General features: G+C 47.8%; 1 protein-coding gene across 2 annotated transcripts; it reads right to left on the bottom strand.

Moving 5' to 3' along the window:
* Nucleotides 1-39: 39 nt before the first annotated feature.
* On the bottom strand, nucleotides 40-27,975 carry RNF114 (ring finger protein 114). 2 transcript variants are annotated; one of them, XR_013761818.1, is made up of 7 exons: nucleotides 27,806-27,975; nucleotides 23,631-23,781; nucleotides 19,855-19,961; nucleotides 19,448-19,562; nucleotides 15,680-15,787; nucleotides 12,507-13,300; nucleotides 40-51 (listed from the first exon to the last, which is right to left on the bottom strand). XR_013761818.1 is itself a non-coding variant. In XM_079127048.1 (6 exons), exons 1-6 carry the CDS (start codon nucleotides 27,943-27,945, stop codon nucleotides 13,235-13,237), a joined length of 687 nt encoding a protein of 228 aa, XP_078983174.1. In that variant the 5' UTR covers nucleotides 27,946-27,975; the 3' UTR covers nucleotides 11,427-13,234. The 2 variants fall into 2 exon arrangements, 1 of the variants encoding a protein (XP_078983174.1); XM_079127048.1 differs by lacking the exon at nucleotides 40-51 and having other exon boundaries at nucleotides 11,427-13,300.

The raw sequence follows: 27,975 nt of genomic DNA, 5'->3' as shown, positions 1-27,975 counted from the left end.
CTGACATCCTGGCCCTTTCCCACCACAGGACCTTGGTACCTGCTGTTCAACCTCCCTTTCCACCAAATTTCTTTTTTCATAGATCTTCACCTGGCTACCTTTTCTTTCTTTCTTTGTTTCAGCAGCAATTCAACTAACCACTCACCCTCATTAGTAATGAAAGAAATGCAAATTAAAACCACAGTGAGGTACAATTTCACACCCAGCAGAAGGACAAAGAGTCAAAATTTGGTCAATATCAAGTGTTGATGAGGATGTGAGGGCTGGTCAGAGTGTCAATGGGCACAGCTACTTGGGAAAAGTTTGACCTCAATAACAGGTGACTCCTCTCCCAGCAAGTCCATTCTCCGCCTCTCAGGGGTCCTCAGCCCTGGCGCACATTAGATTTCCCTAAGAGACCTAAGCCTGGGCCACCTCCAGCCCCTCACATCCTGATTTAATTATCTGGGGGCAGGGCTGCTGGCACCAGCATTGTTAGAAATGTCCCTGATTCTCCTAGGGAGCAGCCAGAGTTATTAAGATTTGATGGCCTGCCCCAAACCCAGACCAAACTAGAGTAGGGTCATTGTACCCTTGTTCCTAATTAAAAAAAAAAACAAAAACTCGATACCACCCAGGTGTTTATCCACAGCAGAGTGGATTAAGAAACTCTAATGCAATCCTGCGACAGAGCGCTACTACCAATGAACCGCAACTCCATGCAACAGGGACCAATCTCGAAAACACTGTTGAGCCAAAGAAGTTAGCAACAAGTGTGTTACAGTTGGCTGGATCCACAGACTTCCAAAAGCAGGCCTGCTAACCCCTAGATTATTCAGGGCTCCACACATCCACAGGCAGTAAAGCTGTAAAGAAAAGCAGGAATCCGGGAGACTGAGGCAGGAGGATCATGAATTCAAAGCCAGCCTCAGCAATCCAATGAGGCCCTAAGCAGCTTGGCAAGACCCTGTCTCAAAATAAAAAATAAAAAGGGCAGAGGATGTGGCTCAGTGTTTAAGCACCCCTGGGTTCAATCCCAAGTTCGGGCACAGGGGTAGGGGCAGGTAGGGGGGCAGCAAACTGGGAAATGTTTAATAGGAAATTCTGAATGGTGTTGGCTGGGAAAGGAGGAGCTAAAAAGAGACTTCTGGGGAGTTTCTGGAGTTCTGGTACTGTTCTGTTTCCCAAGCAGGGAGGCATCTTTATTAGTCTCTCTCTCTCCCTCTCTCCCCCTCTCCCTCTCTCTTTTCCCCAGCAGTTCTGGGGACTGAACCCAGGGCCTGTACACACTGGCAGATGCCTTACCACTGAGCTACATCCCTACCTATTACTGGTCTTTAAACCGCACAAATGATCCAGACCCTTTTGGTGTGCACGATACATTTACCACCCACGCGCGCACACACCTATCATGCCCAAGGCCCCGAGTGCGAGTTCCAGCACCTCCAAAGGCCGGAAAGGAAAGGAAGGAGGCAGAGAAACGAAGAGAGGGACGGAGGAAGCACAGCTGGTTGAAGTCCCTCCTCCAGGGAGTGTAGCTGGAGCGGCCCCTCAGCACCCAGGCCCCTGTGTGCGCCCGTTCTCTTCAGAGCCGGCCTGCCAAGCGTTTGTCCAATGACTGATTTCCAGCTCCACCTCTTCCTAGCTGGTCACCCCGGGCGAGTTACCTCGCCTTTCGGGGCTTCGGTTTCCTTAATTTAAGGGTAAGTGGCTCCCATCCCCTGGGGACTTGAGGAGGGGTAGCCGTTCATGGGCCCCTCCGAGATCAAAGCACCCACTGCCTGGTTTACCATGTTCCTTCCAGGGTTCGGGCACCTGCGCTGGGGGCCGGGCAGGGTCAGGGGGCGGGGCAGCCCTTCCTCTGACCGCGCTCGGACCGGATTGAATCAACCTGCCGCGCCCCTGCCTCCCGGAGGCCGGGCGGAGGCGAGGCCCGGGCGGGGCCGGCTCCCAGCCGAGGGTCTGGGAGAGGCGGGCACCTTCTTGCTGGGGAAGCAGAAGTGATTTTTTTTTCTTCTCTTTTCGGTACGGGCTTGAACCACTGAGCCACGTCCCCAGCCCTTTTTATTTCATTTCGAGACGGGGTCTCGCTGAATTGCTCCCGCCCCAGGTCTGCCCCACTCCCCTGGTCGCGGTCCTCCGGCGTCCTCTGCTGGCCAAAGAGCCTCCCTGTGACCTTCCATGGGGGTGAAACCGATCGGTTGCTTTGGAGGGCTTCTGTGACCAGGCAAGGCTTCTGGAAGGGACAATTCGAACGGACATCTGCATCGCTTCCTTTCCTTTTGCCCTTCCTTTCTTCCCTTCCTTTCCTTCCTGAGATTGAAGCCAGGGGCACCTAACCATTGAGCCACATCCCCAGCCCCTTTTTATTTTTTATTTTCAGACAGGGTCTCGCTAACTTGCTTTGGGCCTCACAAAGTTGCTGAGGCTGGCTTTGAACTTTCGACCCTCCTGCCACGGCCTCCTCCTGAGCTGCTGGATTGGAGCTGCGACCTTTTTATGCATGGATTATGCCATAACCACACACTATCCAACAGAGGGACTCATGATGGGCATTTAGGTTCCATTACAATTTTTATTTTTTATTTTTTTTTTTTGGCTACTAAAAATGATGTGGAAATTTCAATGATTGGCTCATGCACACATTTTTTCACTCCAGGTTAAATGATACCTTATATATGTTGATACATTTGTCTAAATATCCTCCAGAAAGCTTAAACTGCATTATATCACATTCCCAGCAGGGAATCGAGGGCTCCTTCTTGGAGTCTATAGTCTAACTTATTTTCTGTGTGCTGGGGATTGAGCCCAGGGCTGCCTTACTTCTGAACTACATCCCCAGTCCTTTTTTTAAATTTTGAGACAGGATCTCACTAACTTGCTTAGGACCCCGCTCATTTGCTGAGGCTGGCCTCAAACATCGTCCCCACCCTCAGCCTCCTGACTTGCTGGGACTGCCACCACACCTAGCCATCTCACTTTTATATCTTCCCATCTGAGAAGGGAACCTGGGGTCCCCTGTCACAGTGTGCATCTCACAGGAGTAGATAGTTTTCTGGTTTCTTTTGCGCCTAATTCATCCTGGACTTTTTTTTTTTTTTTTTTTTTTTTTAACCCAGGGGCCTTAATCCAGCCTGTTTTTATTTATTTATTTATTTTAGTTTTCAATGGACCTTTATTTTATTTATATGCAGTACTGAGAATCAAACCCAGTGGGTCACGCGTGCTAGGCAAGTGCTCTACCGCTCAGCCCCAGCCCCAGCCCCCGTTTTTATTTTTTATTTAGAGGGTCTCGCTAAGTTGCTGAGGCTGGCCTTGAACTTTCGATCCTCCTGCCTCAGCCTCATCCTTGTTTACATACTCCAAATTGGTTTCAGTTTCTCTGTGTTCTGAATTGTTTCCAAATTACTTTTCAAGTCCTTTGGGTCACCAAGTTGATGAATTTCTAATTTCTTTTAAATTTTTTTAGATACCGATAGGCCTTAATTCACTAATTAATTATATGTGGTGCTGAGAATCGAACCCAGTGCCCCTCGTGCTGCAGTGCACCACCAATGAGCCACAGCCCAGCCCTGAACTTCTCATTTCTGAGGGCCCTTTGTTTATGAGGCGAGCTGCTCTCTGTTGATTAGATCATTGATCGGTGAGCGGATCAGTCAGGAGCTGAGAGCAAATCATAACTGGAGCAGATATTGTCTGGGGAAGGTTCACTGGGTGAGTCAGGCTCAGCTTCCACGTCATCCTTCATTTAAGAAATAAAACCTCATCCAATGTCTCACCTTCGCCTGAAAACAAACAGATTCAGCCTGGGCCTTGTCCAGGAAGTCACCGTCCCAGTTACAACTGCTTCCCAGGGAAGCGTCTGGGTCCAGTCCACGGCCACGGGCTCACCCATCATGCCATTTGCAGCGGACCAATCTCCACCTGAGGGCTCACTGACACGGGGTCCCTAGGGCGTTCCGGAGTGGCCCACGTGGGGACCAGTGAATACAGTAGGGCGCAGTCATACTACCATTTGTCAAAAAGGAGGAGAAAGCTCTGGACCTAATGGATATGGAATTGCACCAAGGTACTAAGTGTGTCGAGCGCAGTGGCACATGCCTATGCTCCCAGCTACTCTGGAGGCTGAAGCAGGGACTGCAAGGTCAGGAAAAAAATTAATTAAAAAAGTAAAAAGGGCTGGGGATGTAGCTCGGGGTAGAGCCTTTGCCCGGCAGCACGAGGCCTGGCTGCACTCCCCAGTACAGAGAAAAGGAAAGAGAGGGGGCAGCCGCCGCCGCCTCTCCACTGGCTGTCTTCCTCCACCCAGGGAGGTCACAAGGCGGGCCAGCAGTCACACTGAAGGTGTCTGAAGAGAACTGGGCCAAGAGGATGAGGGGGTCACCTTGGGAAAAGGAAGTTGCCCAGGGCGACTGTGGGTGGGGCGGGGGCGAAGTCAGGGCACCTGCCAGCCCCTGCTCACAGCCGGGAGGGGCGCGCTGCGCTCGGGCCTGAGGGCCACTGCGATCTAAGGAAGAGCAGCCTCCCCAGGTGATCTCCAGGCCTCTCTGGGCAGCCTCAGCCCTCAGCCTGGCTTGATAGAGCTGTTCCCCTGCGCTCCTGGCAGAAGGCTAAATGTGCCTCCTCCGTCTCTTCCCTTCTGTCACAGACGGCTGCCCTTCTCACTTCTGGACCTGTGCACAGCTCCAAGCCACAGAGGATGAGTACTGGAAAGGAGGCGTGCTGGAGGTGCAGCTCAGGGGCAAAAAGTCAACAAAAGCTCAGGGTGGTGGCACACACCTATAATCCCAGCCACTAGGGAGGCTGAGGCAGGAGGATCGCAAATTGGAAGCCAGTCTCAACAATTTAGCAAGACACTGTCTCAAAATAAAAACATAAAAAGGGCTGGGGATATAGCTCAGTGGTAGAGGACCCCTGCAACTAATCCCTACGTCTGAAAAAAAAAAAAATGAGAATGGTTCACTTGGGGTTTTTCACATTTTTATTGAATATATTAAACTTTGAACACATGTATACAAATGATTGCGGAGCACAAATCCCAGGTTCGGCCTCCTGGGACCGCCGCAGTTGTGAGCCCAGAGAAGCCCCTTTGCCCCAGTGGTAACTGTGCCTCCCAGGTCAGCGCCTGTAAGCCGGCAGGCAGGCAGGCACGTGCACACCTGCGCACCCGCACCAAGAGCGGCCCCCTCCTGAGCAGCGGCTTTCCTCACTTATCTTGGAGATAGGGTCGCCAGATAAAACACAGATGCCCAGTCAAATCGGAATTTCAGATAAACAACAAAGGTTTTTAGCATAAGACTGCACAGAACAGACCCACTCTCTGAAATTTAAATGTCCCTGGGTCTCCGGGTTTATTTGCTCGAGGGTCCTGTTTGGACTCAGCTCCTGGCAGCATTCACAGCACAATCTAGAACCAGCCCCCTCTTGATGAGCAGTTCGCTCGCTTCCCACCTTTCGCTCTTTAGGAACAATACTCCCAGGAAAGTCCTTGCGCAGAGGACTCTGACCTCATCGAGTTTTATCTGAAAGGTGTGTCCCTCAAACGTGCTTCACTTTCCTGCCTGCATTCCTGTGGCCAGGCTGTGGGCAACCCCAGGCCCCAGACCTGTCCCCCAGGAGAGCGGCAACACCCCTCTCCCACCTTCCCACCTTGCTCTCCCTCCTCTCTTTGATTTTCTGATTCTCGGTCTCGCTCTCAATGTCCCTCCTTAGGTGTGTCCCTAAGAGTCTCCCCAGACTCTTGGTCTCTGACTCTCTCATCCTTCCTCTTTCTGACCCAGCAGTTCTGCATATCAAATAATCAGTCGAGCTGGCAAAGACGCCCAGCGTCCACAGAGCCGTTCACACCGGGCTGTTTCTGACAGCGTCTAACAGAAGCCACCTAAACACCCATGACAAATGAATCATGCTCCATCCTTACCAGGACGCATCCTGCTGAGATAATGATGCTGGCGCACGACAGAGTGAAAGTCAGAGGCCACAGATGGGAAGTAAAGCACTGTCCACTTAAGTCTCAGCCAAAACGACAGTGACCCGGAGGTCTGAAGGAATCCCGATATTGTAATGGTTTTGGTTGTCATTGGTTTTGATTTTTGGTACTGGGGTGGACCTCGGGGCCTCGCACATACTAGGCAAGTGCTGAGCTACACCCCTCCGTCGACTGCCCAGGCTGGTGTTGAACTTGCCATCTCCCTGCCTCAGCCTGCGCGTCGCTGGGATTACAGGTGCGCCCCACACCCTCACTGACGTGGGCTTGCTGCTTGTCTGTTGGGTGGAAAGGAGCGGATTCATTTTTTGCCTGTAATTCTTTCCCGGTTACTATTTTTTTAAGTTGCCTTATAGGCTTGGCATCGTGACACACCCCAATAACCACAGCTACTCCCGGAGGCTGCAAGTTCAGGGCCAGCCTGGGTAACTTAGCCTTAAATAAAAAGGGTTGGGACGTAGTTCAGTGGTAGAGCGAATCTGGGGTCAATCCTCAGTATGAAAAAAGTTGCATTATATAATTTATGCATTGTATTTTTAAAAACTTTTTTTTTAGTTGTGGACAAACCTTTATTTATTCATGTGCGGTGCTGAGGATGGAGCCCGGGCCTCACACATGCCAGGCTCCGCGCTGTACCACGGAGCCACAGCCCACTGTAATGCACACCCTGTCCCTTGTGGATGTGTTTGTTTACATATACACACATACGCTATTTTTGGAACCATCTGAGCTGACTCCAGATGCCAGGACCCTTGACCCATACAGGTGTGTTTATACTCGACATATCTGCTGAGAATAAGGTCATCCTCTGCCTAAGTGATAAAACGATCTAGCCATGATGAAGCACTGATACCACAGTCCGCCATCATTTGCCCAATAACAATCTCTGCGCCACCCACCATCCAGGATCCAATCCCCAATCCGGTGCACTGTCTGCCTCTCGGGTCTTCAGCAGAGCCTGCATCTTGGAGTTCAGGCTGTTTTGCAGACTGACTCTCAATTTGGACTTGCCTGACATTTCCTTTCGGTTAGAGGCCTGGTGTCTTTTCCTGCCAGGGGCCACGGGAGTGCTAGAGAACACCCAATCGGTTCAGCCCTGGTTTGTCCGTTACTGATGATACTAGCTGATCGCTTGGTTAAGAGGCATTCTGATACAGCCAGAGAAATGAAAAGTTGTGCTCCATTTGTGTGCAACGAATCAAAATGCATTCTGCTGTTGTGTGTAACTAAATAGAACAAACAATAAATAAAAAAAAAAAGAGGCAGCCTGCTAGGTTTCTCTACCGCAATGTCACAGTGTTCCCTTCATAAATAATTTGTGGGTATATCATTTGAGATGAGGTAAATAGTCCAGATGATTTTTACATAATAAAAGCTCATCACTAAATTCTTGCAATCTACAGGGCCTGAGCTTGGTCACCTGGATGCTTCCACACAGGCACTGCCCCACCCCCGTGGAAATGTAATGTGATCCTTACATGATTAGGATTTAAGCACCTAGAGGTGCTTAAACACTGAGCCACATCCCCAACCTTTTTTATTTTTTGAGACAGGGCCTTGCTAAGTTGCTGAGGCTGGCCTTGAACTTGCAATCCTCCTGCCTCAGCCTCCAGAGTTAATGGGATCACAGGTATGCGCCACCTTGCTCAGCTAGCTTTCTTAGGTGGGACCAGTCATTGAGAGGTCTCAATGGGGTGAGACGGACAATAGTGACATTGGCTACTCCTGTTTATTTAAGGGTACTAGAGATGGAACCCGGTCCTCACGAATGCTGTGAGGAAGACACTTCTATAAGTCCCATTTTACAGAAGAGAACCTAAGAACAAGGAGATCCGAATGATCTGTCGAGGGTCACACCTACCAACTGCGGACCCTGTGACAGGAGACCCCGAGCAGACTGTGCGGAAGCTGCACTGAGCCACGCCCTTCCTGGCTCAGGGGACTCACTGCCTCTCTGGCCTCCACCCCTCCAACTCTGCAGTGGGAATGCAGCCTGAAGACGGACTTGGCTGACATAACTCGAATGCCTGGCTCTGATCACCCTTCAGGGGCCAAAGGAGGGGAGGCTTCAACAGAACTGTCAGGAATCAGGGATGAAGACGATGATCATCAGCCTTACTCCTGTTCAGGTGCCCGCTGAGCCCCAGGGGGTAGGCAGCAGGCACAGCGGAAAGCCAGGAAGTAACAAGAAAGGAATAAAGGCGGGAGGGGGCACGACAGCAACCCCAGTGCCTTGGGAGGCTGAGGCAGGAGGATGGCAGATTCAAGGGCAGCCTGGGCAGCTTAGTGAGACTGTCTCTAAAAAAAGAACAAAAAAGACTGGGGATGCAGCTCAGTGGTCGAGTACCCAGTACTGGCGGGGCAGGTGGATTAAGAAAATAGGGAAGCGGGGGAGGCAGCACCTGCAGCAGCCACCCTAGCCAGCCCACCTGAGTCTGGCCTCCTCTGGCTTCATTTTGAGACTGACTCGCCCTGGAGAGTGAGAGGCTACCCCTCCGGCTCTCCTTACCTTTGTCTGGCCCTCATCCTAGGACGGAGCAATTGCCATGGAGAACGTAGCCCGTGGGAAAGGCGTCCGGGCAGTTCCACTTCAGTTCTGGAGTATTTATTCCATCTATTTGGGGCTAAGGATGGAAGTCAGAGGTGAACAAGGTGGACAAAGTCCTTGCCCCCAACAGCTGGACTTCTCATGTGGGAGGCAGAAAGCAAACCAAGAATGGCACAAACCGTGTGAGAGTGCTGCCTGGCGTGCAGTGCTGTGTTCAGGACAGCCATGCTAACGGGCACTGGTAAGGCTGCACACGTAACCAGGAACACGCCAGATGCTTCAGGGTAAAGTGCCCCTGGATTCAATCCCCAGTACAAAAAATCTACCCTAAGTGGTTTCACCTGCCCTGAGCCTCAGCACTTCACGGAGGCAGGTGAAACCACTTAGGGTAGTTTTTTGTACTGGAGACACGTGGCTGTGAAGGGATGCGTCTGCGCCCACACCCAGGGGAGGAACCTAGTCCCTCTCCCCATTTGTCAGGGAAGAGCAGCAGGTGACGGAGGGGAAGAGGTGCCCATGGAGAAAAGGACCAGGTCCTCCTGTAGGCCTTCGGCTCGTGGCTTCTAGTTTCTTCTTGAAATAGGAAGCAATTTACTCTTTACTAAACGGCTCCCATTTGTTGATCCCTTACCATGAATACTTACTAGTTTGAAATTAAATTTGATTAACAGGTGAGTCCAGCGCCCGCACAGTGCTGCTCCAAGTGCTTAAGTAAATGATGCCACGTGTGTCTGGATACAAGGAACTGGTCACTTTTCCAATAAGGACAATCTTTAAAGTTTTTTTTTTTTTTTTGGCCAAATTGAATGTAAGCACTTTTACCATTGCAGATGATATACTCAAATATATACTTATTTTTGGTCATATATATTTATATATAAATAATATTTGAATAAATGCTTAGTGTTTAATGTATTTAAAATAAATACACAAATTTACTTTTATCTACCCATATATATCAAGAAAGCTCAATCCACAGGCGTTTTTAAAAAACATTTCTAGTTGTAGATGGATGCAATACCTTTTATTATTTCATTTATTTTATGTGGTGCTGAGGCTCAAACCCGGTGCCTCCTACGTGTGAGGCAAGCACTGTACCACTGTGCTGCAACCAGAGCCCAGACCACAGGCATTTTTTTAAAATATTTTTAAAAATACCTCTATTTCTTTTTATGTGGTGCCGAGGATGGAACCAGTGCCTCACACGGGCCAGGCACGCGCTCCCCTGAGAGCCACAGCCCCGCCCCCACGTGCACTGTGACACCAGATGGATGGACATCCTCCGGTACTCTGCTGTCACTCAGCAGCATGTGAGGTATGTCCTACTCGACCTCCAGAAGTGCTGGAGGGCTGGCACCTTCTGTATCTGTGCCTGACGCCAGAACCTGCAGCCTAACGCCCAAAGCCCCGTTCATGGACATGAATCTCCCCGGACTCCGATGGGGACACCTCCACTGACCCCACCCTCCTCTCTCGCTTCCACACTGCCCTTCGGAAAATACCTGACCCAGTCAGACTCCACCTCACCGCCACATGGTCCCGCGCCACCATTACCTGCCAATTCTTGCAGCAACTACCTCTTGGCCTCTGCTTCCACTTTCCCTGCCCTAGTCCCTGCTCCAGAGCAGCCAGGGGTCGATTTAACCCACACTAGACCATGTCACTTAGAATCCCCCAAGTCCCATCTCATTGGGAGTGGACCCTCCCGTCTGCCTCCCACCCACCCTGAGGTATTCTCCCCTCCACTCCACCATGGCTTCCTGGGTCTCCTCTGCTGCAGTGCCTCAAGTGTAAAACTGGTGGTTCCCCATGCAGAATGCTGTCCCCATGTGGTCACTGGAATAGCGCCTTGTTTCATTCTGGTCTCAGTTCAAATGTCACTTTCTTGATCTGTACTGGTACAAGTGCTTTAATTTCTAGCACATGAAAGAACTCAGGAAATGAAAGCCCAAATTCCAATTTCCTGACCTGCAACTAGAGTCCAGGACTCAACTGGTCCTTGGGCATGGATGCAGGGCAGGAAAGGACTCGCAGGCGTCTCGGGTAGTCACTGCAAGACGGAACAAGGTGCGAGGAGACAGGATGGCGCGTGGATGCTCAACAACTTGGGTCATATTATCGTTACTATTTTGCAGAGCTGGGGACTGGACCCAGGGACCCACACTGCTAGGCAAGTGCTCTACCACTGAGCACACACCCCACTTTTGACTGACACAGGGTCTTGCTAGGTTTCCCAGGTTGGCCTCAAACTCGTGATTCTCCTGCCTTAGCTTAGCCATGTTAAATTTAAAGTCCTGGGGCTAAGGATGGGCTCAGTAGCAGAGCGCTTATCTAGCATGTATGAGGCCCTGGGTTCAATTCCCAGCACCACGAAACATATACATAAAGGAATAATTTCTCATCCTGTGGGACCAGGATGAGAGAGGAGGAGAAGGCCAGGAAAGGCACAGCAGCAGAATACCAGAGTACCCACAGAGCGGCACTGGGCCCGGGTTCCACATTCGTCGCTCCTCGAATTCTAATATCCTTAAGAGGCAAGCAGAATTAGCCCCACGTTCTGGAAGTAGCACTGGCTCTCAGATGATTGCTAGTGGCAGAGTGCAAAATTTAAAAGCACCCCAGCCTGGTTAGCCTGCAGAACCCTCTACCTGAAGCCACACGCGGCTGCTCCACCACCCAGAGCTCAAGCTGTGTGTCTAAAGCCTTGCTCCATGGAAACATGTCATTCCTTGCCTCCTGGAGCCTCCATCCGTGAGACGTGGGTGCTGCGTCCGTTTTTCAAAGAGCACTGGTGGACCCCCATGACACCCAGCTTGTAAGTATCAGAGCCACAAACAGAAACCAGGCTGGACTCTGGAGGGCCCAGCCAGACTTCAGCAAATGGTTTTTAATGAGAACAGGCACTACAGCTCACCAGTTGGATAAATTATGAAATTTATTTATATTTCACCTTTTTAAAGCCAGAACATAACAAATATCACTTTCTGGAAAGTCATCATCTCATTAGAAATACGTGAAGTGCACTTAATACAAGGAAATGCGTTTCTTGGTTCCACCATGAGATGTACGTGCTCTTCTCAAAGCCCTCAATGAAGGTTTTATCAAACCTCCCTCCAGACTTCTGCCAGGATGATCTCAACTCAGGGAGGTCTGAGTGAATGTTTCCCAGAAATTACAGTGAGGAAGCTAACCTTAACATGTAGGTCGCTCCTCCCAAGTAATAACAAATTAGAAAAAAATTACACTGCCCCACAGGGACCCCCGTCCTCGCTGGTTAGTAGGCAACTGTAGTTGCTCTGTCATGGTAGGCGGGAAGAGGCTCACAGTAGGGTACAGGCCCAGCGCCACTTGCAATCGTGGCCACTGACCAGGAAAAAACTGCCGTATTCAACCTGGAAATGTGACACGAAAGAATAAACCAAGTCCATAAGCCTTTTGGTCAATCAGAGACTCTGCTCCTATGCTTTAGGCTGGCAGCTCTTAGCCTTATAACTAATATTCATGAAGTACATTCAACTTCAAGCTTCTTGGACTGCAATGAACCACATTCCCAGCACACAGTTTTCGTTAGCTGCTCATCAGAGGATGTGACGCGCCCTGCGGACAGCGGGTCTTGTAGGAAGAGACAACAGGGCGCACCACAGCCTCTCCAAGTTGAAAGGCAGGGTTTTAAAATAGCGATTTGGATGTTGAAATAAGTGTCATAAAGAAACCATTTGTGACAGTAAAATAATGCTCAATTTAATCTAAGTTAGGAAGTAAAAGATAAAAGAACTAGAAGCCACCAGAGCCCCCACACTTTCTTCCTTTAAATCATTTGAGGACTCCTGTTCATGCTTCAGGACAAGATTGTACACAAGCTCCCAAAGAGAAAGGTAAATGTGACCCAGTCATCTGAAAACACTTTGTTAGCTTGAAAACTGGAATCAAAAAGCTATGGCCCTCCCGCCTCTCTTAGCCAACCCTCGCCCCATTACGGAAAAATGCTGTGACTTCCTGACCTAGACACACCGCCACCACAAATATACGGTCATACCTTATCCTAAAAGGCACCATGCAGGCATTAAGACTGAACCAGTTAATTCTAAGGGTTTGCAGGAGTGTAGCAAAATATCACTAATAAAAACTTCCAGCATCAAATCATGCAAAACCCAGAATGTTCACCCCAAGAGGGTTCCTGAAATGTTTCCCAGGGTGCAAACTGCAGCTTCTGGCAGGCACCACCCACACCCGCTGACAGGCAGCTCCACAGAGGAGTTTCAGCCCTAGTCGCTGCACTGTTGACAGGGCTCCCACACCGCCCAGCAAGGAAAGGGGAGGCTTGTTTCATTGTGCTATTTGTGACCAGAAGAGGTCCTGGCTGGCTCAGGGGAGAGACGAATGCTGGATGGGAGGAACGAGTGTGAAACAAGAACACGTGGAGGTGAAGAAGCTGGATTTTCTTCCAGAAGAGGCAGCAGAGGCTCCACGAAGTAACTGAGGACCAATGAGATCAGACCAGGTGACAAAACAAGTTAACAGTGGGGAGAGAGCTTTGGTGAGAGCCCAAAGGAAAAGAGGGCTCTGACCTGGGGACCCGTTTCCCCTGTCAGAAGTGACCCTGTCCCAGTGCCATGGCTCATTTCCAGGTCTGTTGTACGGCTAAGGTGTAGGAGTCAAAGGTTTCACACTTAACATGTCATGGAAGCTCTAGAACACAAGACAGGCAGCAAGGACTCTGCTCACTGATCGATGATGGAGCGCTGCAACACCTGATTCATCATGTCCTCCTCGTCAACATCGTAATCCTGAGGGCGAGAAACACAAAACTCAGCTCACAGTTCACAGCTGCCAAGACTTTCAGTAAGAGAAAGCCTAGCAAGAGGGCTAGTGAGGGCTGCCAGGGACCCCAGCCCATCATCTGCACTAAATGGACAAATTACTTCATCTCTCAGTCTATGCTGCCTCATCATTAAAGGCAAATGACAACACCTTCTCCACTGGAGACTGTGAAGCCCAGACAGCACGCGCAGCCTGCCACAGACTACACTCGACACATCCCGTTGAGCTCATGGATCCAGAAGGCAGAGACGTGCATAGACACACTCAGCTGAAGAGTCATTAGCAAGCACTGACTTCAGTGCCCAGGAAAGAACAGGGGTTTTTGAAGGCTATAAGGTACAGCAGAAGTGTAGTAAAACAACTCTTCTTCAATGAGGTAAAATTAGCTCCTTGGGCATTTTTAGAAACTATATCCATCTTTATACCATTAATGAAAAGGGCAGTTATGCTAAAGTCTGAGTTTTAGATATTGTCAGAATCTTTTTTTTTTTTGATACTAGGAATTGAACCTAGGGTCACTTTATCACTGAGCTACATTCCTAGACCTTTTTAATTTTTAATTTTGATACAGGGTCTGACTAAGCTGCTGAGGTTGGCCTCAAACTTGCAATCTTCCTGCCTCAGACTTCCCAGCAGCTGGGATTACAGGCATGTGCCACCACACCCCATGTCCATCCTGTGTCCCACACCTACCCTGCCCAATCCCACTCCATACTAGGGATTGATCCCTGCGTGCTCTACCAGCGAGCTGGCTTTTTTAAAATTTAGAGACAGGGTCTCACTAAATTGCTGGTATTGTTTACATGAGGTGTCCCCCAAAAGGTCACATGTGAGACAATGCAAGGAGAAACGACTGCATAATAGTTTTAACCTAAACAGTGAATTAATCTCTAATGGGATTAACTGAGTGGTAACTGGAGGCAGGTGGGATGTGGCTGGAAGTGGTTCACTGGGGGCAGGACTATGAGGTATGTATTTTGCATCTGGAGCGTGGAGACGCTCTCTGCTTTCTCACCACCACGTGAGCTGCTTCCTCTGCCACACTCTCTTGCCATGATGTTCTGTCTCACCTTGAGCCCTGAGGAATGGAGCCGGCCTTCTATGGACTGAAGCAATGAGCCCTCAAATAAATTTTTCCTCTCCATACAATTGTACTGTTTGGGTCCTTTTAGTCACAGCAGCAAAAAAAGCTGACTAAAACAACTGCCAGGGCTGCCCTTTAACTTGTGATCCTGCTGCCTCAGTCTCTGCATTGCTGGGATTATAGGTGTGCACTCCCACACCTGGCAAGAATACTTCTCTTTTTTGCAGTACTGGGGACTGGATATAGGGCCTTGCACATGCTAGTTAAACACTCTACACTGAGCCACATCCTCAGCACTGAGAATCAATATTTTTTTTGACAGCATAGAAAAGAATCTTTGTCAGATCCTGAAATACAGCCATTAAGAGTAAACACCATTTCCGCCAGGCATGATGGCACACACCCGAAATCTCAGTAACTCAGGAGTCTGAGGCAACAGGATCAGAAGTTATAGGGCAGCGTTGGCAATTTAGTGAAGCCTTTTTAGTAAGGGACCCCTGGGCTCAATCCCCAAAAACACAAAGAGTAAACAATACTCTAAAATCCTAACTTGACACTGCAGTGTTGGAGAGCAAATCACAGGCCCAGTGCATGCTGGGCAAGTGATCCATCACTGAGCCACAGCCCCAGTCCTGTGCCTGCATTCCCACATGACAATAATCAGCTACAGTTGATGACAGCATAACATGAGTCATGCCCTGTCAGCTTACAAATACTTAAGAGGACCATTTCTATTATCTGCCTGGTCCTCATGGGCATTTGAGCCTGAGGCTCCCAAACTAAGCTGTGTAACAAGCAGAAATTTTAAAAACAAAAAGAAAGCAGGCAGGCCAAGCATGATGGTGAACGCCCGTAATCCCAGCAGCTAAGAGGCTGAGCCAGGAGGATCTCAAGTTCAAAGTCAGCCTCAGTAACCTACCAAGGCCCTGAACAACTTAGAGAGAACATGCCTCAAAAAATAAAAAGGACTAGGGATGTGGCTCAGGGGCAGAAAGTCCCGTTCCCCAGAAAAAAGTGGGGCAAAACTGGGAGGCAGGGGCAGGAGCAAGCTTCACTGGCTCTCTGTTCCAGTAACTGTCAAGACCATCTTAACAGCACTCTGCTCACCTGACTGCCCATGAGAAGACACTACATGGCTGTCATGCAAGGGACTGGGAGCCCACTGCATCAGAGACAAAGCTGAATGACAAGGGCCCCCTCTTCCTCTTTTCAGAAAAATCGAGAAGTTCTGTTATTCCCCTAAGAGAAAAATAAGACTCACCACAAAAGTGTCGTAGGAAAACTGGTGACGGCGCTGGATGTGTTCTATGAAGTTGGCGCTGCGGTAGTTGGGGTCTCCCCAGGGCATTGAGGCACATATTGGACAAACCTTTCAACAAAGAAGCAAGATCTCAGGCATCTGACTTCTGAACTGACTCCAGCCCTCTGTGGCCTGCCTGGCTGTCTTTCCTCCAAGATGGTTTTCATGACACTCTAGTGCAGAACCTAGTTTTCCTTCCTGTGCATACCAGAATCCTAGAAAACACTTCAAGTCTTCTACTTAAGTCAAAAGACATGTGGGTGTGGGTTTCATCCTTTCTGAAATGCTACTGTAGTTAAAGAGGAGGGCCAGTCCTGTGGGGGTTGGAATATGGCCTTTCAACTCAGCACAAGCTTATCCAAAAAATCCAAGAACAACCAAGTAAATAATCAGATGAATTATCTCCCAGGGAAGTACAGCACAGCCTTCTATGCATGTTGACAAAGTAAACGCTCAGATGACCGGGATTGCACCAAAGAGGTCTGTGGAGAGGTAGAGACAAAGTAGGGTGCCCAGAAGAGAGGTAGAGCAGAGAAGCTAGGGGGCAGCAGCATCACAGGATGGAGAATCAGGCAAAGAGGATGGCATTATGCTTCAGCTTAGTAATGGAACCCTAGCAACTGCAAGGAACACAGTGACAGATGGAACTGGCAAGAGACGAATCTTGGGTTACAGCAGATGAGTGGAACAGGCAGCTGTAGTCATGGAGCCAGAACACAGGCCTAGAGATTGAAGAGGAGATGGCTTCCAAAGGGAAGGGCTGAGAGTTTGAGAGTAAAGCAGCTGCAGAGGGAGAGAAGCTAGGACAGAGGCCAGGAGCTGAAGGAAAAGGCCTCAACAGAGACAGAACCACCAGAGGAACTTCGGGATGACGAAGGGGGAAGGAAGAGGCGAGAGGGGAAGAAACTTAGGCTGTGGTACCAGAAAACACTGAGTTGTTCAGCAAGAGCTATCAAAATTATGAGTGCAGCTAACTATTGCCCAAATTAACTCACCTCCAAGACTATATCTTATAAGCATGCAAAAACAGGGCTGGGGATATAGCTCAGTAGTAGAGCATTTGCCTAGCACGTTCAACGACCTGGATTCTATCCCTAGCACTACAAAAAACTACTAACCAACAAAAAAACCAAATACATAGGCAAGCACAAAAAATAAACACACAAAGATGTTCAAATTTATGACCGTAATTGACTTTTTTTTTTTTTTTTGGTACTGGAAATTAAATCCAGAGACATTCTACCACTGAGCTATATCCCCAGTCCTTTTTATCTGGCTTAGTCTTAATCCAGTCTGGCCTTGAACTTTCGATCCTGCTGCCTCAGCCTCCTAAATCATTGGGATTATAGGCATGTACTGCTGGACCAGCTTAGAACACATCACTTCACTTATCTAATACAGCCAAAGAGGATATACCAGATTATCATTTTGGAATCATAAGCAAAATAATAGATGTAATGACCAATCCAGACTGACACCTGCTCACCAAAATTTTAGTAATCATCTATGTAAAAAATATAAATATTAGAAAAATGGATATCAGTCAAATGACTATTTTTGGGTGAGAATAAATTATTTGTGATTGTCTGATGTCCTGATAAGCTGGTTGGTCACCATGGTATGGTGCACTTACAAATCTGAATATAGAATAAAGTGTAAAACCATAAAGAAAGTGGTACACACCTAGAATCCCTAGTGGCTTGGAAGGCTGAGGCAGGAAGATCAAGAGTTCAAAGCCAGCCTCAGCAACTTAGTGGGCCTCTAAGCAACTCAGTGAGATCCTGTCTCTAAATAAAATACAAAAAAGGGGGGGGGGGGGAGGCTGCAGGTGTAACTCAGTGGTTAAGTGCCCCTGGGTTCAATTCCTGGCACCACAAAGAAAAAAGAACAAAGATTGAGGAGCCAGGTATGGTGGTGCACGCCTGTAATTCCAGCTACTCAGGAGATTGAGGCAGGAGGATTCCAAGTTTGAGGTCAGCTTGGGCAACTGAGTGAGAGCCTGTCTCAGAATAAAATAGAATACGAAGGGCTGGAGAGCAGCTCAGTGATAGAGGGCCTCTGCGTTCAATCCCCAGTTTCACATACCTATGGACATAAAATAAAACAAAAGACAGACTGAGGCCAGCGGATGCTGTGGGGGAACAGACTTAGGGGGAGGATTGGAGAAAAGCTTTCCCTTTGTCAAGGTGGTGGGAATTTAACCCAGGGCCTCATACACGCTAGGAAGTACTCTACCACTGAGCTACACTCCAAGTTCTGGAGAGAGATTTATACTCCACTTTTCATACAATAAACTGACTACCTACAAAGAAACAAATTTTTTAAAATTTCAGAGATGATGGAAAACAAGAACATCAACAAGTCTACCTGAGACACAAAGAATATGATGTTAGCACAATGATGGGGGTAGAAGCCAGACTCTGCAGAGGACAGAGGAAAGAGAATAGAAGAGAGAGCTGCACTGAAAAGCCACAAGCTGGAAGGCAAAGAAACTTAATGCTCTTAGAGAAAGTAAACTGGATCAAATATTCTTCTCATCAATCAGACAGGAAAGATCTGGGCATGTTTGAGGGGAAAAACACAAGAGCAGATAGAGCAGGTAAGAGAAGGGAATATGTAGTAACAGGTAATGTGCCAGGCCCTCGTCTTGGTCCTTTGCCTCGACTAGAGAATGCAGATAAACAAGAGTAGGATGGGCAGGTGCAGCAGTGCCCTCCTGTAATCCTGGCTCAGCAACTTAGGAGGCTGAGCCAGGAGGACTGCAAGTTCAAAGTTAGCCTCATCAACTTAAGGAGGCCCTGTCTCAAAATAAAAACTAAAAAGGGTTGGGGATGTGGCTCAGTGATTAAGCACCCAGGTTCAAGGATATGGGGGAAAAAAAGAGAAGAGTGAGATGTAGAAAGGAGCCTTTCCTCTACTCAAGATGGAGGGATATGGGCCAAGGAACAAATGCTGCAAACACATGAGCTCCTCGGGACCAGGCTAGAAAGGCAAATGAGCGAAGCAGATCCTACATTAGCCCGACCCCTTTTAGAGGGGACATAACTACTGAAAACTCTCAAGTCTGGGGCTGGGACTCAGTGGTAGAGCGCTTACCTACACGTATGAGGCACTGGGTTCCATCCCAGCACCACATAAAAATAAAATCCCCAAGCTATTCAAAGCCACATATGACTGTCGTCAGAACTTCTCATTTTTCAAATTTAGAGTAACAAGACTGGAGAAAGCTTCTCATTTTCTTTTTCTTGAGAAACCTGATAGACTCCAAGGATCCAAGTTATATTCCAACAAATGGACCCAAAGATATCACATGACACTTAAGGTGGCACCCAGAAAGCACAACACTTCCAAACCATCCCTGTCTCCTCTCGAGGGGGAGGAGAAATCATGATGAAGCACACAGTGTTAAAATTTAAACATGGATTTCATAGATATTACATTGTATCCATGTTTAATTTTCTAAATGTGGTAACTGTACACAAAAAAATGTGATTTTTTTAAAGAAAATGTTCTTATTCTTGGGATATATGCTGAAGTATTAAAGGGTCACAGGGCCATGGTATCTGTAACTTAAGCCCAAATGGTTCAGTAAAAAATATGTATAAATAGAATACAAACAAAGGTAACTTCAAATCTAGGTGAAGGGTACATAGAAGCTTACTAATCCTGCAATTCTCTTGAAAGTCTGACCCTCCACCCATTTAAAAAAAAAAAAAAAATGACTCTTACCACAGACTTGGTGTCCGTGCTGTGGGATAATTTGCAGTGCTCCACAAGGCCTTCCTGATCAAAGTTCTTCTCAGGACAGTAAGGACAAGGAAAGGTGTAGCGATTTGGGACATTCCTGGAAGATGAAAGGCAGGAGAAAAGAAAAACTCTGTAAATACCTTTCCACATAACTTCAGCCAAAAAGGAGTGAAGTTCGATGAATTTGTGTGACAAGGATTCCAATGATCACTTCTGAATCATGTGTTTTGAAAACAGCAGTAGCACAGCTAACCCAGAAGCGGACATTGGCATGCCCCCACCAAAACAACAATGAAAAACCTGAATCAATTTCAAACCCTATCGCATAAAGTACCCAACACTTTGTAGCAGAAAATGAACTCCAGCTAAGGGGGTGACTGAGTCAGTACCTTGGCTGAAGGGATGCATCCTTAGTGGTGGCCTTCACACCTTCCATGATGTAGTTCTGGTATTTCGAACAGGTAGCCACGTGGGCTCGGATCTTAGACAGGAAGAACTTGAATAGGAAGATCAAAATCAACATTAGTGAGCACCTTATACCAGGCAAATATGGTCCCAAAGCAAGGGCAAGATGAAAACTGGACCTACATTATCCTGGCAAACAATCTCACTACATTCCTGACGATACCAACGGGGCAGAACAGTGACCACAGAACCATTAACATCAAGGCTGATGTTCCACTCTATGAAATCATGACATCTGCTTCTACTCTAAAAGAACTCTTCTAGAGGTTTGCTGTACGCCGATACACAAAGAGCTTATAGACATGCTCCAAATCCAATGATGTTTAAAAAAAGAGTTTTCTGGGGCTGGGGAGATAGCTCAGTCGGTATAGCGCTTGCCTTGCAAGTTCAAGGCCCTGGGTTCAATCCCCAGCACCCAAAAAAAAAAGTTTTCTACACTCAGTCTAGGCTATAAGACGGAAGAGGTAAAAAATCCACTGTGATGAGTGCTTCATCACAGGTTGTGTGTGTGTATGAGAGAGAGAGAGAAAGGAATTGAGAGAGAGAGAGAGAGAGAGAGAGAGAGAGAGAGAGAGAGAGAGAGAGAGAGAGAGAGAGAGAGAGAGAGAGAGAGAGAGAGAGAGAGAGAGAGAGAGAGAGAAAGGAATTGAACCCGGGGGCTCTCTGCCACTGAGCTACAGAATTCTTTTTGAAAAATTTTCTGTTGTTGTAGATGGACAGCATGCCTTTATTTTGTCTGTTTATTTTTATGTGGTGCTGAGAATCGAACCCAGTGGCTGGCACAAGCTAGGCAAGTGCTCTGCCACTGTGCTACAGCCCCAGTCCCCAGAATTATATTCTTGCGTTTATTTTTTATGTGGTGATGGGGACTGAACCCAGGCCCTCATGCACTAGGCAAGTATTTCACCAGTGGGCTCCAGCCTCCCAGAATTACATTCTTAATTAAAAATTAAGAGTTCTTTATTTTGAGACAAGTCTCATTAAGTTGCCCAGGCTGACCGTGAACCTACAATCCTGTCTCCACTTCCCAAGTGGCTGGATTACTGGTGTGTACCACAGTACCTGGCTTTCCTGGCACTGTTTTTAGCTTTTTCTTGCAGTGCTGGGAATCCAGCCCAGGGCCTGTGCATGTGCATGCCAGGTTAAGTGCTCTGATACTGAGCTACATCCCCAACCCTGTTTGCCTTTTTTTTTTTTTTTTTTTTTGGCGGTGGGGTGGTGGTGGTGGGCACTGGGGATTGAACCCAGAGGTGCTTTACCACTGAGAACATCCCCAGTTCTTTTGAGAAAGGCCTTGGTAAATTATTGGGCCTGGAGGAACTTGTGATCCTCCTGCTTCAGTCTCCTGAGCTGCTGAGATTACAGGTGTGAGCCACTGTACTCAGCTTGTGTCTTCCTTTTTTGAAAGAAGGTCTTGCTGTGTTGCCCAGGCAGGCCTTGAACTCCTGGACTGGAGCAATCAATCCTGTCTCTGCCTCCCAAGTAGGCATGACTATAGGTACATGCTACCACGCCTGGCCAGGTATTGCCTCCTGAGCTGCTGGGAATACAGGCATGCACCACTGTGCCAGGTGTTCTTAAAGAAAGAAAAAGTATAAGGAATAAAGAAAGGGGAGGTAAGGGAACAAAATATTTTTTGAGGTATGCCCATGGTACAGTAGCTAATCTCTTGTTCTTTTTTAGGTATCAAGAATTAAACCCAGGGCTGCTTAATTAATCAATGAACCAAACCATCAGTCCTTTCTCTATTATTATTTTTTTAAATTTTGATACAGGGTCTCACTAAGTCCTTATGGTCTCACTAAGTCTTTATGGCTTCACAATTTTACTGAGGCTGGCCTCTAACTTGTGATCCTCCTGCCTCAGCCTCCTGAGTCGCTGGGATTACAGGTATACACCACTGCATCTAGCTCTTATTCTCTTTTTGAGACTGGGTCTCACTCCGTTGGTCAGGTAGTCTCAAACTCCAGTCATCTCTATTCAACCTCCCAAGGAGAAATTATGCAATTACTGATCTTTAAAATGGAGAAAATCAAAAGCATTCAGCAGGAGAAAAAAATACCTTGCATGCATGAAGAAAGATGAAGGTAGTAAGAAATTTTATTTCAGTGTCTCTAAATTTCTAAATTCAACTGCCAAGGGGAAAATAAAGGTTTGGTTATCTGAATTCCAGCTTACTATGATAAGTCTGTCTTAACTCCAGCTCAAGAATTTGTTGATTTAAGCTTACCAATCAAGGAACTTCCAACTAAAAGGGATGGGAACTAGTCCTAGAGAGCAATGCAATAGCCCTGCTACCTCTAATACTAACTCACTCTAAGAGGAAGGAGATACAATATGTCCATACCGTGACCACCTATATACTCCAGTGTTAAAAATAATGAAACTGACAAGCAAGACTGCCCAATAAATAAGTGAAACAGAACTTTCAAAAGTGAAAAAATATAGTATGATCCCAGTTTATAAAAATCCTACCCCTGTTATTTACAAACATTTCTATCTGTATTTGTCAAAGGGTAGAAATGTCAAGTAGACTTCTAAATTAAAATGCTTTTGCAATGATAATCTCTGGAGTGAATAAGTAGCCTATGGTATTTTATATTTTTGTACTGCTTGTAATAAAACTGTAATGATTTTAAAATCAATAAAGCTATGCACATCTCTTGGAAAATAACAGTAATTCTCCTTTCCAGTAGCAGTATGACAGATGTAAAAACATATATCTGACTATAATATGATTATACAAGGAGCAGGGATGCATTTCAAGTGTTAGATACTGCTATTATAATCATGATTTCACACTGACCTTTATATCATGACCTTTGCATCATGATTCTTTTCTGTCAAGTGCTAAAAAGTTGAACCATTAAATTCATTATCTCTAATGACACAGATCATGAAGTCTCCCTTCAAACTCATTACAGTAGGTAACTTCTTTGAGTCATTTGACTTCATGGGGCTGGTGCCGGGGACTGAACCAAGGGGCAATTGACCACTGAGCCTCTTCCCCAGCCCTATTTTGTATTTTATTTAGACAGGGTCTCACTGAGATACTTAGCACCTTGGTTTTGCTAAGGCTAATTTTCAACTCACGATCCTCCTGCCTCAGCCTCCAGAGCTGCTGGGATTATAGACTGGAGCCACCGCACCTGGCCCCAGATATTTTATAGTTTATTTTTTTTTGGTACTGGGGATTAAAGCTAGGGTGCTTTACCACTGAGCTATAGCTCAGTATTTTTTTTTTTTTTTTGAAACAGGGTCTTGCTAAATTGCTGAGGCTGGTCTTGAACTTCCCAGCCTCCTGCCTCAGCCTCCCAAGTCACTGGGAGTCACTCCCAAGTCATCTGTGCAACCTCATGCAGCTTCATTTTATATTTTAAACAATCATGAAATATGCCATTATATTCTAACTTAAAATATGTATATTTGGAAAACAGATCTCGTAGGAAAAAATGGTTTAGTTATTTCTGACTTTCAAAGCTAAAATATATACTATATCCAACCAACTCATGAAAAAAGAAACAAAAACCAGTAAGGTTACAAAAATGAAAACAGCACAGCCATCACCACAGATAACTGGCATGCACACGTGCTGTTAGTCACCTAGTCATGCTCTAACTCAGAAACGCCGAGGCAACAGCTCTACGCTTTACCCCATCTCGCCACAGGATAATGACTCTTCCACGTTACTTCCACATACATTCTTACGGCAGCCATGGCAAGAAGTCTCTGTGCTCTCAATCTGCCGCTCGAGCTCCACAGCTCGGACGCCAGGTGCCAGAGCGCTGCGACACACCCCACAGACAGGTTTCTTCGGCTTCAGACATTCCTGCAGGCATGCAGAGCAAAAGCTAGAACAAGACACACAGAGAAGCTCCGTCATGCATCGTGGAGACAAGACAACAAATGTGGATAAACTTTTAAAAGGACATCAATGAATCATGGATTAAAAACAACTTGTCCCCTATTCCCAATTAAAATACTAAGACCTTCTAGGACAGAAAAACTGTGGTTGAGGGTAGCAGGAGACTATGAAGAACACACAGGTCCAGTAACAGAAATAAACACAAAGTACCGTGACACAGGTAGAAGGTTTAAGGTTGAGGCTTCAAACCTTAGCTCCTGCCACTGAGGGACCTAGGGAGGGATTTCCAGAAATGTTAATTTTCTCCTCTGTGAAATGAACATGGTAGTGCCTGCCTCTAGGATTGTTTGGGAGGATGGAATATGTACAGCAGACCCTCAGTATAGTGTCAAGCACAAAAGAAATGTATAGTAAATGGTAACTGCTATCATCAGAGGTAAAAGTAAAGCACTCTGGGAACACAAAGCCAAGAACAACTAGTTGTGACCTAAGAACAGGGTTGAGAAGACTTCAGAGGTAGTCTCCATGATCAGCTTTAAGAGTTCTGCTGGCAGAGGGGGGGGAAGACTATTCTAGGCCCTTAGGTTTAAAATTTATGATGCACATGAGAAGAAAAGTTTAACAGACTTCCTCAGAAGCAGTAGAGAGCCAGAGGTTTAAAGCAAAAAGACCAAATGCAAGTTACAGAAAAATAACTTTGGTGCATCACAGACTACAGGGCTTTGTTTGGCTTTTTAAGATGACAAGAAACAAAGTACAAAGCTAATAAATGACTACAGGCAACGGACTGTGGAGTCCTGACAAAATAGAATGAATTCAGGATATGATTTAGAGGACTTAAACTGAATTTGAAAAAGTAAAAAATGTCAGTTTCTATCCTAAAACCTAGGTAAGTGGTGATGCTGAGATATGGTATACAGAAAGAATGGATAAGGCATGAAAATACCCTGGGCTCTTTAACCAATCTAATAGATTTTCAACTTTTTCTTTGAGATAGGGGGGTGGGTCTATGTTGCCCAGGTTGGTCTCAACTTTGTGGGCTTAAGTGATCCTCCTACCTCAACCTCCTAAACAGCTGGGACAATAGGCACGTACCACCATGCTAGGCTCCAGTTTGATTTTAAGGCAGGATTAACAAATTCTGTCAGAACTCAGGATATATAATCGAAGGCAACCTTCTGCACACCTGATGTGTTTTTACTGTCTCTAAGAATTCCCTCATCCATTCTGGGTGTGGTAGTGGACACCTATAATCCCAGCAGCTTGGGAGGCTGAGGCTGAAGGATCATGAGTTCAAGGCCAGCCTCAGCAACTTAGTGAGATCCTAAGCAACTTAACAAGACTCTGTCTCAAAGTAAAATACTAAAAAAGGGCCGGTGATGTGGTTTAGTGGTAAGTGTCCCTGGGTTCAACACCCGGTACCAAAAAAAAAATTTCCTCACCTTCAACATTAAGGTAGACTGTCAATGCTGCCAGGCTAGTATAAAGTAGTAAAAGTGAGGGGGCCTACTCAATCGCTTGAGGGCAGAATGAAAATGAGACAAAGTCTTTGTCTTCATGATGCTATATTCTACAGCGGAGGAAAACACCTGTCAATTTCACATAGTGATTAAGTATATGAAATAAATAAAACAAGGCGAAGAGATCAGCTGGGGCAACCACAGGAAGTTCCTTTGAGGAGGTGACATTTGAACTAAAACCTGATTATGAAGAAAGACACACAGATCTGAAATGATACCAAATGTAAAGGCTGTCTAAAGGGCAAAAAGAGAGGTCTTTGAGGCTGTGACGCAGCAGACTATAGAGAAAAGACAGTGACGAGGTAGAAGAGGAAGCATGGCTCCAGGGTCATCATTGCACTGCCACTTCAAGGAAGATCACAAGAATGACCAGGAAAGCACAGGGGGTCAGAGCATAGTGAAATCAGCCCAGCACACTGATGAAAGCAAGTTTATCCTTAGCGATGTGGTACAGCTCATCTAGCAAATGCTCACAAGTTCCTTTATGCCTCAGTTATACCCAAACAAGCCTGGGTTTTTTTTCTTTTGTGTGTGTGTGTAGGGGGTGGTATCAGGGCTTGAACCCAAGGATGCCTGATTAACCACTGAGCCACATCCCCAGCCCTTTTTGAGACAGGGTCTTACTAAGTTCTTTAGTGCCTTGCTAAGTTGCTGAGACTGGTCTGGAACCTGCAACCAGCCTTCTGAGTCACTGGTGTTACAGTCATGCATCACCATGCTTGGCCAAGCCTGCTTTTAAACTATCTTGCGTTGGCTTTCAGTTTCTATTTCCTACTAATGAGACTTGATCTATTTCAGCCTTCCAGATGCTCTGCTCTTTCTATCACAGTAGAAATCCCCTTTCTTGGGAACCTAGGTTCCAGCCCTTCTTCAGTTGAATTCCATTTGACTGAGGTGCATATAATCATTTAGGTCTTTCTTTTTTTCCTCTCAGTACTGGGACTGAACCCAGGGGTACTCTGCCACTGAGCTCTATCCCCAGCCCTTAATGTCTCACTAAGTTGCTGAGGCTGATATTGAACTTGCAATCCTACCTCAGCCTCCTGAGTTGCTGGGATTACTGGTGTGCACCACTGCAACTGGTAGTCCTTCAAGTCTTAAAGTTTTCAAAAAATCCAATGTCCCAGCCACAGCTGCCATGATGCCCAAGTTTCCAAGCACAAAAGTTAAAAATCAACTAAGCAGAGAAGAGAGCAGTTGGTTGGAGCGAAGGGACACCTTTGCTACCCTCACCAAGTACATCTATCTCTTCAATCAGCACTGAACTGCTGAACACAGGAAGCTGGTACAAAGAGCTGAGAAAAAGAGACAAGGGTTGGATCCCAGTATTGTTTCTTGCCCTCTTACCTAGGAAAGGTTCAGGTGACCCAAGGAAACCTCAAAACGTGTTGTTTTCAGTTCATAGTTGGTTACTATGCTGGGTCATCTTTTTACAAATGTCAGTACCCATCCACGTGGGCTTAACCCTGTAATGCACTTGCACTCTACGGCGAATCTGCACGATGGTCTGAACATTAGTACTTATGATCAATGCACTTGGCTGTAAACTGAGGGCAGGCTCACATTCCTACTCTACCTCTCGGATTCTGGCACAGAGAGGGCACACAGATATTTCAGTCAGTTGACTGCATGATTCGAATATAGATGATCAGAACGTTGCTGGGCACGGGGATACTGTTTGGGGCAAAAAAGATCGGGAGCTCCAGGAGAGCTGAAGGAGGTAACTTAAGCCTGGGAAGGACGTGGGGCCGTGGTGGGAAGGTGTCAATGAGGCGGGATCGCAGATTAACTCAACTGCAGACAGCGATCGCCCCGCCTGCAGAGAGCCTGGCGTGCCTGAAGCACAAAAAGCCTGGGTGACGAGGACGCTCTTGCCAGGTGCCAACAGCGATCTCCTGGCTGGCAAAACAGGAGCCCTGGGATGCAAGTCTGAGTTTATCCCCCCGGACGACGGTTCCCAGGCTCCCGCTGCCGGCCCCGCGGCAGGGCTATAGGAAGCCTCCCAACCGGCGCCTGGTGTCCGCTCGGAGTGACCGGGTCCCCAAGGCAATGCCAAGGCGGGCCCGCGACCGGCGCCAGCGGCGGCCACGGAACGTGCCAACTCTGAGGAGCGAGCAGGTTTCTGCCGCTCCTCGGCTCAGGCGTGCGAGTGCTGGGCAAGGGCTCGGCCGCGCGGCACACCGTCCCGCCAAGCTCCGCGCCCCGCACCGCTCGCCTGCACCGCGCGCTGCAGGCGGGAGGCGGCCTGGTCCCGAGGACGCGGGCCCACCGCCCGCCGCGGGAGGCCTCCCTCTGCCCCCGGCCGGCTCAGCGCTCCTCGCGTCCGCCCCGGGCTCCCGGCGCGCCCCGGACCGCCCGGACCCCAGCGCGGCGCCGCCGAGGACGCCGCAGCCGAGGGCCCCCGGGCAGCCGCTCGGCCGCGCGCCGGGCCGTCGGGCCGCGCCTCCCCCCGGCCGGGCGCTCCCCAGCCAGGCCCGGCTCGCCGCTTACACGTGTCCGCAGGGCACCTTCACCGGCTTCTCGTACACCTCCAGGCACACGGGACACGTGAAGCGGCCCAGGGGGTCGGCCTCGGCCGCGGGCCCCGCCAGCTGCGTAACGCCCTCACGGGGTTGCTGTTGCGCCGCCATCTTGCCGCTGCCGAGCGAGCGCCGCGCTGC

This window comes from Sciurus vulgaris (genome assembly GCF_902686455.1).
Source record: "Sciurus vulgaris genome assembly, chromosome: 2".
NCBI classification, from domain to species: Eukaryota; Metazoa; Chordata; class Mammalia; order Rodentia; family Sciuridae; genus Sciurus; species Sciurus vulgaris.
Note: the sequence above shows the minus strand (reverse complement) of the source record. Positions and strands in the feature narration are given on the sequence as shown.